The following is a 13,970-nucleotide window of genomic DNA, read 5'->3' on the forward strand; positions in this document are numbered from 1 at the left end:
CTGTACGCCACTTCGTGGAAGATCTCGTCCGACATCAGCGTCGCCATGGCGCGGCCGATTTCGTGGTACCCCGTGGACGCCGACAGCGGCGCCAGCAGCACGAAGAGGAACCTGGTGGGCACCGGGACTTCGGTGAGGTCGCCGAGGTTCGTGGCCGAGTTGAGGCGCACGAACACGGAGATGGTTTTGTCGATGAAGTCGACTTCGCCGACGAGGATGTTGCTGGCTTCGGCTCCTGGAGGGATCTTGCGCATGAAGTGCAGGTTGTGCTGGGGGATGTCCCCGTTCATCGAGCCCAAGTCGCTGGTGCTGTAGTTGCGGTTCATGGACATGTTGCTGGCGCTTTTGCGCATTCGGGTTTTGTCGGGGCCTAGAGATGTAGGGGTTATTGGGGGTTGTGATAAAGGGGAGCGTGCGAGATAAAGCTGTGAGAAATGAAAATGGGGCGAGGGTGCTGATTTTAAGTTGGGTGTTAGTGTGGTAGAGCAAGCACAAAGAGAAGCTACTAAGAAGCTTTTTGTAGAGCAAGCGGTTTTGTGTTTAATAGTTGTGTTAGAGGAATACACTCAGAATAGTGTTTGGTAAATTATAAATATGTGATAGAGTGTCAATCTTTTTTTTATAACAAAAATACATCAAACGATCATCAATTGTTAGTACAAATGGCCACGTTATGTCGGGTTAAGTCCCGTCAAGGCAGGTCAGGTCAAGTCAAATCGGTACCATGTCAGGTTGAATCAAGCCAGGTCAGGTCAGGTCAGGTCAGGTCTGATCAGTTCATACCAACCCAAGTTAATTATCATCTAGGCAGCTCCGGTTAGACCAAATCGTATTAGGTCAGATGGTTAGATCCAATCTAAGTCAGAGCAAATCAGGTTTGCCAAGTCAGGCCAGGTCAGGTCAAACCAGGACAGGTCAGGTCAGATCAACTATTATGAAAAAGCCTCTGGTATAAATAATATACCAGCGGAAATAGTAAAATGTTTAATAGACAAAGAAGATGGAACGGTACACAAAATGGCCAACAGTTTTCCGATTTTCCAACTTTTGGACGTTTCAATTTTTAGATCTAAAATTTTTCGATTTGCAATTTCACCAGTTTTCAATTTTAAATTTTTCCATTTTTAGATTTTTCAGTTTTTCAAGAAAAACTATGTATATAAAGGAAAAATACAGATATTAAGCCCCGATATCAGTTGTGATGAGTTTTTCATTCCTAATCAGAGGGGGGGCGGAGTTTAATTGTAACATTATTTCTTGTAGAAAAATGAGGATTTTGCAGCTAAACTCCGCCCTTCAGTTCACGATGAATAAAGCATTCATCACAATTGCGAATGGGTGGGTGGGCGGGGCTTCTACTTGTTCCGTTTTTTCTTAATATGCGAAGTCTTCTTTTCTCAACAAGAAACTGACAATATGTTTAACTATCCTGTTGTTGAAAGAAAACTCTATATATTAAAAAAAAACAAAAATTAAGCCCCAACGATCTCAATTGTGATCAGTTTTTCATTCCTAATCAGACCGAAGGGTGCAGTTTAACTGCAAAATCCTCATTTGCCTACAAAAATTTATCATATGGAATATGTTTTTGCATCAATATTTCTCTAAAAAAATCTACCCTTTTAAAAACATATTTCATATGGTAATTTCTTGTAGAGAAATGAGGATTTTGCAACTAAACTTCGCCCTTCAGCTCACGATCAACAAAATATTCGTCACAATCGAGAAGGGGTGGGTGGGCGGGGCTTATATTTTATCCGTTTTTTCTTAATGTACGGAGTCTTTTTTTCCCAACAAGAAACTGGACCAAATATGCGCCCCGCCCACCCACCCCTTCTCAATTGTGATGAATGTTTTATTCGTCGTGAGCTGAAGGGCGTAATTTAACTGCAAAATCCTCATTTCACTACAAGAAATTATCATATGGAATATGTTTTTATATTAATATTTCTCTAAAGAATTCTACCCTTTGAAAAACATATTTCATATGGTAATTTCTTGTAGAGAAATGAAGATTTTGCAACTAAACTCCGCCCTTCAGCTCACGATGAATAAAATATTCATCACAATCGAGAAGGGGTGGGTGGGCGGGGCTTATATTTCATCCGTTTTTTCTTAATCTACGGAGTCTTCCTTTTCCAACAAGAAACTGGACCAAATATAAGCCCCGCCCACCCACCCTTCTCAATTGTGATGAATGGTTTATTCATCGTGAGCTAAAGGGCATAATTTAACTGCACAATCTTCATTTGTCTACAAAAAATTATCATATGGAATATGTTTTTACATCAATATTTCTCTAAAAATCTACTCTTTTAAACACATATTTCAGATGGTAATTTCTTGTAGAGAAATGAAGATTTTGCAATTAAACTCCGCCCTAGCTCACGATGAATAAAATATTCATCACAATCGAGAAGGGGTGGGTGGGCGGGGCTTATATTTGATCCGTTTTTTCTTAATCTACGGAGTCTTCCTTTTCCAACAAGAAACTGGACCAAATATAAGCCCCGCCCACCCACCCCTTCTCAATTGTGATGAATGGTTTATTCATCGTGAGCTGAAGGGCGTATTTTAACTGCAAAATCCTCATTTGTCTACAAAAAATTATCTTATGGAACATGTTTTTACATCAATATTTCTCTAAAAAAATCTACCCTTTTAAAAACATATTTCATATGGTAATTTCTTGTAGCGAAATGAGGATTTTGCAATTAAACTCCGCCCTTCAGCTGACGATGAATAAAATATTCATCACAATCGAGAAGGGGTGGGTGGGCGGGGCTTATATTTCATTCGTTTTTTTTTAATCTGCGGAGTCTTCTTTTCCCAGCAAGAAACTGGACCAAATATAAGCAAAAAGGTCGAGTAAGATAAATTCAGGTCCGGCTGGGCCAAACCAGGTTAGGTCAGATCAGGTCAGGTCAGGTCCGGCTAGGCCAAATCAAGTCAGGTCAGGTCATCTAACCTTTTTAAAAACATATTTCATATGGTAATTTCTTGTAGAGAAATAAGGATATTGCAACTAAACTCCGCCCTATAGCTCACGATGAATAAAATATTCATCACAATCGAGAAGGGGTGGGTGGGCGGGGCTTATATTTCATGCGTTTTTTCTTAATCTTCGGAGTCTTCTTTCCTCAACAAGAAACTGAACCAAATATAAGCCCCGCCCACCCACCCCTTCTCAATTGTGATGAATGTTTTATTCGTCGTGAGCTGAAGGGCGCAACTTAACTGCAAAATTCTCATTTGTCTACAAAAAAGTATCATATGGAATATGTTTTTACATCAATATTTCTCTAAAAAATCTACTCTTTTAAACACATATTTCAGATGGTAATTTCTTGTAGAGAAATGAGGATTTTTCAACTAAACTCCGCCCTTCATCTCACGATGATTAAAATATTCATCACAATCGAGAAGGGGTGGGTGGGCGGGGCTTATATTTCTTCCTTTTTTTTCTTAATGTACGAAGTCTTCTTTTCCCAACAAGAAACTGGACCAAACATAAGCCCCGCCCGCCCACCCCTTCTCAATTGTGATGAATGTTTTATTCATCGTGAGCTGAAGGACGTAATTTATCTGCAAAATCCTCATTTCTCTACAAAAAATTATCATATAAAATATGTTTTTACATCAATATTTCTCTAAAGAAAAACATATTTCGTATGGTAATTTCTTGTAGAGAAATGAGAATTTTGCAACTAAACTCCGCCCTTCAGCTCACGATAAATAAAATATTCATCACAATCGAGAAGGGGTGAGTGGGCGGGGCATATATTTCATACGTTTTTTCTTAATCTACGGAGTCCTCTTTTCCCAACAAGAAACTGAACCAAATATAAGCCCCGCCCACCCACCCCTTCTCAATTGTGATGAATGTTTTATTCATTTTGAGCTGAAGGGCGTAGTTTAACTGCAAAATCCTCATTTGTCTACAAAAAATTATCATATGGAATATGTTTTTACATCAATATTTCTCCAAAAAAAATCTACCCTTTTAAAAACATATTTCATATGGTAATTTCTTGTAGAGAAGTGAGGATTTTGCAACTAAACTAAGCCCTATAGCTCACGATGAATAAAATATTCATCACAATCGAGAAGGGGTGGGTGGGCGGGGCTTATATTTCATCCGTTTTTTCTTAATCTACGGAGTCTTCCTTTTCCCAACAAGAAACTGGACCAAATATAAGCAAAAAGGTCAGGTCAGGTAAATTCAGGTCTGGCTAGGCCAAAACAGGTTAGGTCAGATCAGGTCAGGTCAGGTCCGGCTAGGCCAAATCAAGTCAGGTCAGGTCATCTGATAGCTCAGTCACTTAAAATTTAGTTAGTGAGTGTGGAAATATATACTGGTAAAAGTGGTACACAATTTACGTTAGAAAATGTGCATTCAAGTTTTCTTCATGCCAAAGACATTCGTCTCAAGAAAACGTCAACATTTCCAAGAAGTTAAGTGCGTGTTCTTCGAATTTCCTTTATGACAGAATTAAGAACAAATGAAATGAATAATCTTGATGATAGTAGAACGACAGTAAATTCTAGAAGAGTCCTTTTTGTCTGGATCCAAGACTAAAAACGAATCTAGCAAACGGTTGATCTAGTCAAAATCGAGAGAATTTGTTTACCATGATCTTGAGTTTTAAAAAGGAAATGAGATGATAAACGACGAAATGGGAAAAATGTTGGGTGTAAGTTCCACTGGCATCCTATTATCTCACTAAAAAATGAAAATTCCAGGTTCTTGAAATAGTCCCTTAATTAATATTTTTCCTTCAAGTGATGGAATAATATTTCTCCAGAGAACAGTTGATTAACTTGAAAAAATAGAGCAAATTTTGCAGTCATTAACGAGTTGTCTTTGAGTTAGAAGTGTATTTATGGAAAAAAAAAACAAGAAATAGTTTCTAGAAGCTTCGTCGACTCTAAAAAAAAAACAAGTAATCGTGAGGTTGTGTTGAAAAATTTCCAAAAGGTCTACACAAAACTACGCACACAATATTCATGGAGAGAAATTACAAAGAAAAGAAAAAAATAAAAACAACAAATAAAAACATGATATTTTTAGACAATAGGAGTAATTATTAAAACAGTATTAGTGATAGTCATACTTATTTTAGAATGTAATCTATTTTTTTTTAATTCATCCAATGACAAACAATTTTATGAAGTTGTCAGTTCACGTGTCAGAAACAATAAAACAAAGTAATTTATTAATAGCCTTTTAAAATAGTGTTTTTAATAACTATAGTGATACAGGGGATTAATTTATATATTAATCGGAAATATAGGATTAGTGTAATCGATTATGTTTTCTAGGTACAGCAAAATATGTCCTAATCACGAAAAATGTAAGATTAATAAGAACCCTACAAAACTGTGGGACTCAGTCGTTTACGTGATTTACGTGAAAAAATGTGGTTAATGAACATAGAAAAAAATTGATAATTACGCAATAATATAACAAAACCGACATAACCGATCTAATCTAATAAGTTTTATGTATCGTCATTTTAAACATAACACTAATTCAGCTAAGCTGACCCTCTATCATCACTCGATGACATTCAATTGTGTGATTTTTTTTCAATACTATTTTTGGTGCTATATTTGAGGAAATAAAGTGCTTTGAATGACAAACGTTTCTTTAAATAAATAGAGACACTTAAACCCTTAATCTGCTTTTAAAATAGTGAAGATTAAAACTACGGAATGCAAACATCTTGTACTATTTTTGGAAATTTAAGATACTTGATCGATGGCAAGATAACTAATATTAATAATAATGCTTAGATTGTATGGTTATTCAGAAAAAAAAAGTATTTTCTGGTCATTACTTTTCCGATTTTAGGATATTTTAGTTTCTCGATTTTTATTTCGTCAGTTTTTTCAGGTTTCAATGTTATAATTTTTAGATTGGACAGTTTCTCGTTTTTTCGATTTTTCCATTTTAAGATATTTTTATTTTATGATTTTTCATTTTTTTTTATTTACTGATTGTTGATTTTTTCGTTATCCGACTTTTTACTTTCGCTATTTTTTCAACATTTCAGTATTTCGATTTTTTTTTATTGTTCAATCTTTCATTTTTCTCAGTATTCGATTTTTTAATTTTACAGTTTTTCGATGTTTATTTTGACATTCTTCAACTTTTCAATTTTACAATTTGTCGATTTTTCTATTTCTAGAAAATTTTGTTTTCCGTATTTTTCTATTTCTCGATTTTTAATTAATCAGTTTTTCGATTTTACGGTTTCTTTTTTTTCAAATTTTCAGTTGTTTTTTCAATTAGCGAAGTTTTCAGTTTCTCAGGTTTTAAGATTACGATTTTTAAATTGCTCGGTGTTTCAAGTTTCGTTTTTTCTATTTTTGATTTTCAATTTTGCAATTGTTAGATTTTTCTGTTTTTAAATTTTCAGTTTTTTCATTGTTAAGGTCAGAATTTTTCATTTTCCAATTGTTGACCTCTTAATTAATCGATTTTGAGTTTCTTTATTTTTGCAGTTCTTCGATTTCCAAATTTTTAAATTGTTCAGTCTTTCAATGTTTCTTTTACGATTTTTCAGTTTTCAACTTTTTGATTTTTCAATTTTTCAGTTTTACAATTTTCCGACTTTTTGATTTTTTAAAATTTCACTTTTAATAAGTTTGTCCTTTTGTTGAAAAATTAAAAAACGATAAATTGAGAAAATGAAAAATTAAAAATAAAGTACTTCCAAGCATGTAATTCCAAGTTGTTTCGTTTCTTCGATTTTTTGTTTTCTCAATTCGAGATTTTTAAATTTTTGTTTTTTTTTAATTGGTAATTTTTCGATTTTTCCGTGTTTCGTTTTTACATTTTCCGATTTCTTGATTTTTAGTTTTTCGATTTTCATTATGATTTTTATTTTTCAGTAAAATTTTTGTATGGTTCGATTTTTTAATTTGCAGGAATTTTAATTTTGCGATTTTCCAAGTTGCTTTTTAATTTTTCGATTTTCCATCTTTTTACAATTGCCCGTTTTTTCAATTTTTAATTTATCACTTTTTCAGGTTCCAATGTTATAATTTTTAGATTTGACAGTTTCTCGTTTTTTCGATTTTTCCATTTCAAGATATTTTTATTTTTTGATTTTTCAATTTTTTGTATTTACTGATTATTGATTTTTTCGTTATCCGATTTTTTACTTTCGCTATTTTTTGAACATTTCGGTATTTCAATTTTTTTTAATGTTCAATCTTTTATTTTTCCCAGTTTTTCGATGTTTATTTTGACATTCTTCAACTTTTTTTTTATGTAAATGTTTATTGTCACATCAACCACGAAGGGTTATTAGTGACAAGGCGGTACAATTCAAGATGTATAATACAATTTGCAATCCTTAGATTAACTGCAGAAGGCCGGATGTTGTGAGGAACTGCAATAGCTTTTCCACAGCTGGGAGATCACCCAGAACTTCGGTAAGGGATGGTGGCAGTGACCAGCGGATGCGGTTCTGTTGAAATGTTGTACAGTGGAGTAGAATGTGTTCCACTGTTAGTACTGACTTGCACTTCGTACACTGAGGTGGGACCTTATCGGGTGAGAACAGATAAGCATGAGTCAATCTGGAATGCCCAAGCCGGAGTCGGGAGATTAAGACTTGGCCCTGGCGAGTACTAGGTAGAGGCAACCGTGTGGTGACGCTGGGCTGGATTTTGCGTAGATGGGAGGGATGCGTGTCCCATTTGCGTTGCCAGGATGCTACAATGCGAGTTCGAAAGAGACTCTTAATATCCGTAGATGGGACAGCTATAAGAGGTTTCGAATTGACTGAAAGGATCGCTTCCTTAGCTAGGGTGTCTGCCATTTCATTGCCTGTTATGCCCATATGTGATGGTATATAGCAGAAGAGAATTTCTTTGCCCTGAAGTCGAAGTTGTTGAAACTGTTCTTGGATACGAACTACGAGTGGATTGACTGGAAACAACGCCTTGAAGGCTTGCAGTGCGCTCATGGAGTCCGTGAAGAGCACGAAGCGGAATCCTGGGAGGTTGACGATGTGGTTAAGGGCTTCCAGGATAGCGTATAATTCCCCAGTCAACACGCTGCTATAAGTTGGAAGTGAAAATTGGAGGACGTCGGTTGGGGTCTTCACCGCAGCGCCGACTCCCTGTGATGATTTAGATGCGTCCGTGAAGAGATGTGTGTGGTTCGGGAATTGTGATGTTAAAGCTCGATACTCTGCCTGAATGACGGAAGGTGGTGTGGTGTCTGTTTTGTAGATAGACATAGAGATATTGACTGGCAGTGGAGAATTGACCCATGGAGGATTCGAAGTAAAGGTTTGAGAAAGTGTCTGAGGAAGGCTGGGTAGGTCGAGCTGTTGAAGATCACTACGTAGTCTTTTGTTGAAAGGATTTTGAAGGGCTGAGTCAATTGGTGGTTCCAAGATTGGTCGTCTAAGAGGATTGTTCGGGTTTCTAGCGATGTGGACCACATAACTGAGGCGAAGATAATGGAAACGATCAATGAGAGGGAATTCATTTGCTAAGCAATGTAAGCTAGAAACCGGTGACGTTCGAAATGCGCCGAACGCAAGTCTAAGAGCAGTGTTCTGAATCGTACAAATAGGGCTAAGGTACGATTTTTTGCAGGTGGAGTACACAACTGCACCATAGTCGATCCTTGATCTTATTATCATTTTGTAAACTTGGAGAAGTGTCACGGTATCAGCTCCCCAGTTGTGATGGGCTAAGACCTTTAAGAGGTCAAGCAGTTTGGAACAGGTTCGTTTGAGAAAATTAAGGTGTGGCTTCCAAGTCAAATGTTGGTCAAAAATTAAGCCTAAGAATTTATTTTCTTCTAGATACTCTAAGTTGACATTTCCCAGTTTTAGAGTTGGTTTTTCTTGAACTTGTCGTTTAGTGAACAACATACACTTGGATTTAGTGGTGGAAAATCTGAGGCCTGTCGTTGCTGACCAGTCTTCTAGATCTTGTAGGGAGCTCTGCAGAAGGTTACGCATCGACGCTAGGTCTTTCCCTTTAGTGAATATCACTAGATCATCGGCGAAGAGGTGGGCTTTAATTGGTGGTGAAATTTTTTGAAAGATATTATTGATGGTTAACAGGAAAAGCGTGACACTGATAACAGAGCCTTGTGGTATTCCATTTTGAAGCATCTTGACAGAAGAGACGGTGTTGTTAATGCGAACAGTGAAACTGCGGTCTTGAAGGAAGTTATTGACATAGTGAGCAATATTGCCCGTAAATCCAAGGTTGACTAGGCTTCTAAGGATGTTATCCCTCCAGGTCATGTCGTACGCTTTCTCGATGTCGAAGAAAATTGCCAACACTTTCTGCTTGTTTGTGAATGCTGTGGATATTTCGGACTCTAGATGAGCGATGCTGTCCATTGTGGATCGGTATTGTCGAAAACCGCTCTGGCATGGATGTAGGAGTCCCTCTTTTTCGAGATACCAACGGAGGCGACGATTCACAATTTTTTCAAGCAATTTACAAGTGCTACTAGTCAATGATATAGGCCGGTAGGAGTTGACATCACTTTTGGGCTTTTGCGGTTTTACGAAAGGTAATATAATCGCTTGAGACCAGATGTGCGGAAACTGTCGAGTTTGCCAGACTTGATTGAAGATTTTCAAGAGAATTTGCTTTCCAAGTGGAGAAAGATATTTGAGGAAGACGATAGGGATATCATCAGGGCCTGGAGAGGAATTTCGAGTGGTAGCTAATGCTTCATCTAGTTCTAGGAGTGAGAGCGGAGCGTTAATAGGATGAGTTTCCAGATCGTCTAGTAAGAGTGGCTGCGATTCAATTTGTTTTTTCAGTTGGCAAAATCTCGGGTCGTAATTTGAATCTTGAGAAGACATTTCAAATTTTTCGGCGAATAGTTCGACCAGTTCTTGTTCATCTCTGGTGAGCGTATTGTGGTGTAATAACGCTTGCGGTGTTTGGTACGAGGCGATTCCTTTAAGTCTATTGATCTTATTCCACAAAGTCTTTGGCGGCGTCCTAGGAGTTAGCGTAGATACGAAGGTATTCCAGGATGATTTTTTGCTCTGCTTCATACAATATCTCGCCTTAGCTCTATATTTCTTAAACTCGACTAAATTTTCAACTGTTGGGCGGCTTTTCCATTGATTGTATGCTCTCTTACTTTTTTTTATCGCCTCTTTACATTCAGGGTTCCACCAAGCTACCTGTTTATGGGGCCCACTGGATGTAATCTTCCCTATATATTTAGCGGCCGCATCAAGCAAAATCGAATTGAACTGGTGGATAGTAGTGTTAATATCACTACTTGGCTGAAACGAATCCAGTGCATTAGTTGTGTCATCCATGTACTTACTCCAATCTGCTTGTGGTAGATTCCACATCGATCTGGCAGAAGAGGTGTGTGACCTTTGCTGCTCTAAGTCGTTATCTATACGAATAGGGAAATGATCACTGTCATGCAGGTCGGGAAAAGGTGCCCATGTGAAAAAGGCAAGTAACTGAGGGTCACATAAACTTAAGTCGATGGCTGACATACTGCCAGATGCCAAGTTCACTCTTGTAGGCTGTCCGTTATTAAGGAGACATAAGTTACATAAGTCAATGAATTTTTCAACTTCAGTTCCACTTCGAGTAGTACTGCTGGACCCCCACAAGGTATTGTGGGCATTAAAATCCCCAACTATGAGACACGGTTGAGGGAGTTGTTGATAGAGATCGCAGAGTTCTTGACTAGTAAGTAACTTCGAAGGAGGAATGTAGACATTGCATATTGTAAATTTTTGTTTCATGTGTACCACCACCGCCACTGCTTCTATTTCTGTAGTCAGCTGGATTTCGTAGGACGGGAAGCTGGTTTCAACGTATGTGGCGACTCCTCCGCTAGCTATAATGGACGTTGTTCTGTTTTTATGATAAGTGGCATAATTGTTCATGTCGTAGCGCTTATTATCTTTTAGATTAGTTTCCTGGAGGCAAATAATAGAAGGTCGAGTTTGAGTAGTTAAAATTTGCAGATACGGTAGTCGGGCATATAGCCCATTGAGGTTCCATTGCAGGATGAATTTTAAAATAAACTTTGTTGGGACGACGAATCAGAATCGTCGTCCGTTTTAAAAGACTCTGCAGAAAGGCCCAGTTGATTTTTAAGCCTTTTCTGGATCCGAGTAAAACGATTTTTCATACTTCGATTATCAAGGGTGGGGTATAGGTCATATAGCATATTAAGAAGGCCCCTAATGTCATTCGTATAATCCTTTGAAACTGATAGTGGGTCAGAATTTCCAGAGACATTGGTCATAAAGTCGCAGAATTGAATGAAATTGAGCACATAGTGGTTATTATCATTGTCGAACAGGGATTTTACACATTCCAGTCTTTCGGAAACAGTACTAGGAAGTATACTATCCGTTGAGTCATAGCGTTGTAAGGAGTCTGATCTTTTTTCTTGGGACGCTTTCTTTCTTTTTGCTCGCTCTTCAGGTCTTTTAAATTTTGTTGCTTGTAATTCGTCTGTATGCATCTGCGCTGTTATGGACGTTGAGGGGTCAGAAGTTTCAGAGTCAGCTGGTCGTTTTTTGGACTGTACCTTAGGGTCTAAAATTCCCTCCAAGGAAGAATTCTGGCTTGGTTGGTCTTCTTCTGAAATAGGGTTTGGTATGTTCTTGCACTGACTTGCTATATGACCAGATTGTTTACATAGAAAACAAGTAAGGTCATCAAAATTCAAAAAAATTCTATAATCGGTTTCATCATATTTTACGACTACCGAGGATGTTAATTCTAGGGCTGGATCGGGTAGGATATACACTTGACGTCGGAAGCTTAAAACATGTCGAAATTCTGCGTCGGGAACACCCGTCCTAAGGAAATTTATTGGGGACACGATTTTAAAACCCATGGTTTGAATAACATTTTCAATTACTTCGTGTGGAATTGATGGGCACACGTTGGAGATTATGATTCTTTTGGCGGGAGTAATTAACCGACGGATATCTAGATTCACGTTATTAACAGTGATAGTTGCGTGTTCTGAAACGATTTTGTCTACTAACTCCACAGTTGCCAGATAGACACAAATTCTCCCGTTAGATATTCGTGACGCAAAAATAATATTTTTGGGGTCCACAATGGGACCTAATGCTAGCAAGTAATCTCTTAGTTTTAAGTCTGCAACGACGTTCATAATGATGGCTTGTTCTTTCTTGGGGAAACTGTTTTGAACATTAGTGGAAGTTTGACTTTGTGATTGCGACATTGTAACCCCTGTAGTCAGAAGTTACAAATACAAATTTGCGTAAAAAGTAGTCGTCAAGGAGATAACGTAACGATAGATTGCATTTTGTGCTGGTTAAAGAAGCGCTGATAACGGCGCCTCCTTGTCTTCTTGTGCGATAAGCACGAGATAACAAAAAGTTATCACAATTGATGTAGTGTTCACTTTCACTAGCACAAGAAAATGATTAACACTTCAAACACTAGCAATCGTCAAAAGTTGAAGGAAATTAACGGAGACTCGGGAACACGTCAGCGCGCTTCAATGTCTCGTCGGAAAACTCTCTTCAACTTTTGAATTTTACAATTTGTCGATTTTTCTATTTCTCGATTTTTAATTATTCAGTTTTTCGATTTTACAGTTTTTTTTTTTTTTTCAAATTTTTAGTTGTTTTTTCAGTTATCCAAGTTTTAAGTTTCTCAAGTTTTAAGATTACGATTTTTAAATTTCTCGGTGTTTCAAGTTTCGTTTTTTCTATTTTTGATTTTCAATTTTGCAATTGTTCGATTTTTCGGTTTTTTAAATTTCAGTTTTTTCATTTTTAAGGTTAGAGTTTTTCCTTGTCCAATTGTTGACGTCTTAATTAATCGATTTTGAGTTTCTTTATTTTTGCAGTTCTTCGATTTCCAAATTTTTAAATTGTTCGGTTTTTCAATGTTTCTTTTTCGATTTTTCAGTTTTTAATTTTTTGATTTTTCAATTTTTCAGTTTTACAATTTTCCGAGTTTTTGATTTTTTAAAATTTCACTTTTAATAAGTTCGTCCTTTTGTTGAAAAATTCAAAAACGAAAATTGAGAAAATGAAAAATTAAAAATAAAGTACTTCCACGTATGTAATTCCAAGGTGTTTGATTTTTCAGTAAAATTTTGTGTTTCGATTTTTTAATTTGCAGGTATTTTAATTTTGCGATTTTCCTAGTGGCTTTTTAATTTTTCGATGTTCCATCTTTTTACAATTGTTCATTTTTTCAATTTTTAGCTTATCACTTTTTCAGGTTCCAATGTTATAATTTTTAGATTTGACAGTTTCTCGTTTTTTCGATTTTTCCATTTTAAGATATTTTTATTTTTTGATTTTTCAATTTTTTCTTATTTACTGATTGTTGATTTTTTCGTTATCCGATTTTTTACTTTCGCTATTTTTTCAACATTTCGGTATTTCAATTTTTTTTTATTGTTCAATCTTTCATTTTTGTCAGTTTTCGATTTTTTAATTTTACAGTTTTTCGATGTTTATTTTGACATTGTTCAACTTTTGAATTTTACAATTTGTCGATTTTTCTATTTCTCGATTTTTAATTAATCAGATTTTCGATTTTACAGTTTCTTTTTTTTCAAATTTTCAGTTGTATTTTCAATTATCGAAGTTTTCAGTTTCTCAAGTTTTAAGATTACGATTTTTAAATTTCTCAGTGTTTCAAGTTTCGTTTTTTCTATTTTTGATTTTCAATTTTGCAATTGTTCGATTTTTCGGTTTTTTAAATTTCAGTTTTTTCATTTTTAAGGTTAGAGTTTTTCCTTTTCCAGTTGTTGACGTCTTAATTAATCGATTTTGAGTTTCTTTATTTTTAGAGTTCTTCGATTTCCAAATTTTTAAATTGTTCGGTTTTTAAATGTTTCTTTTTCGATTTTTCAGTTTTTAAGTTTTTGATTTTTCAATTTTTCAGTTTTACAATTTTCCGACTTTTTGTTTTTTTAAAATTTCACTTTTAATAAG

The 13,970-nt window shown here is 36.1% G+C and overlaps 1 protein-coding gene across 2 annotated transcripts in view; it reads right to left on the reverse strand.

The window, feature by feature from the left end:
• Positions 1-13,970, reverse strand: part of Ndae1 (Na[+]-driven anion exchanger 1) — a 137,785-nt gene that overhangs the window by 19,313 nt on the left and 104,502 nt on the right. For both annotated transcript variants that reach the window (XM_064058646.1, XM_064058647.1), the window contains exon 8: positions 1-370. In XM_064058646.1, the coding sequence (XP_063914716.1) occupies positions 1-370 (370 nt within the window). The remainder of the gene's footprint in view (positions 371-13,970) is intronic.

Source organism: Zophobas morio, unplaced genomic scaffold (genome assembly GCF_036711695.1).
Source record: "Zophobas morio isolate AGI-343-1 ecotype UQ-CSIRO unplaced genomic scaffold, CSIRO_AGI_Zmor_V1 ptg000018l, whole genome shotgun sequence".
NCBI lineage: Eukaryota > Metazoa > Arthropoda > Insecta > Coleoptera > Tenebrionidae > Zophobas > Zophobas morio.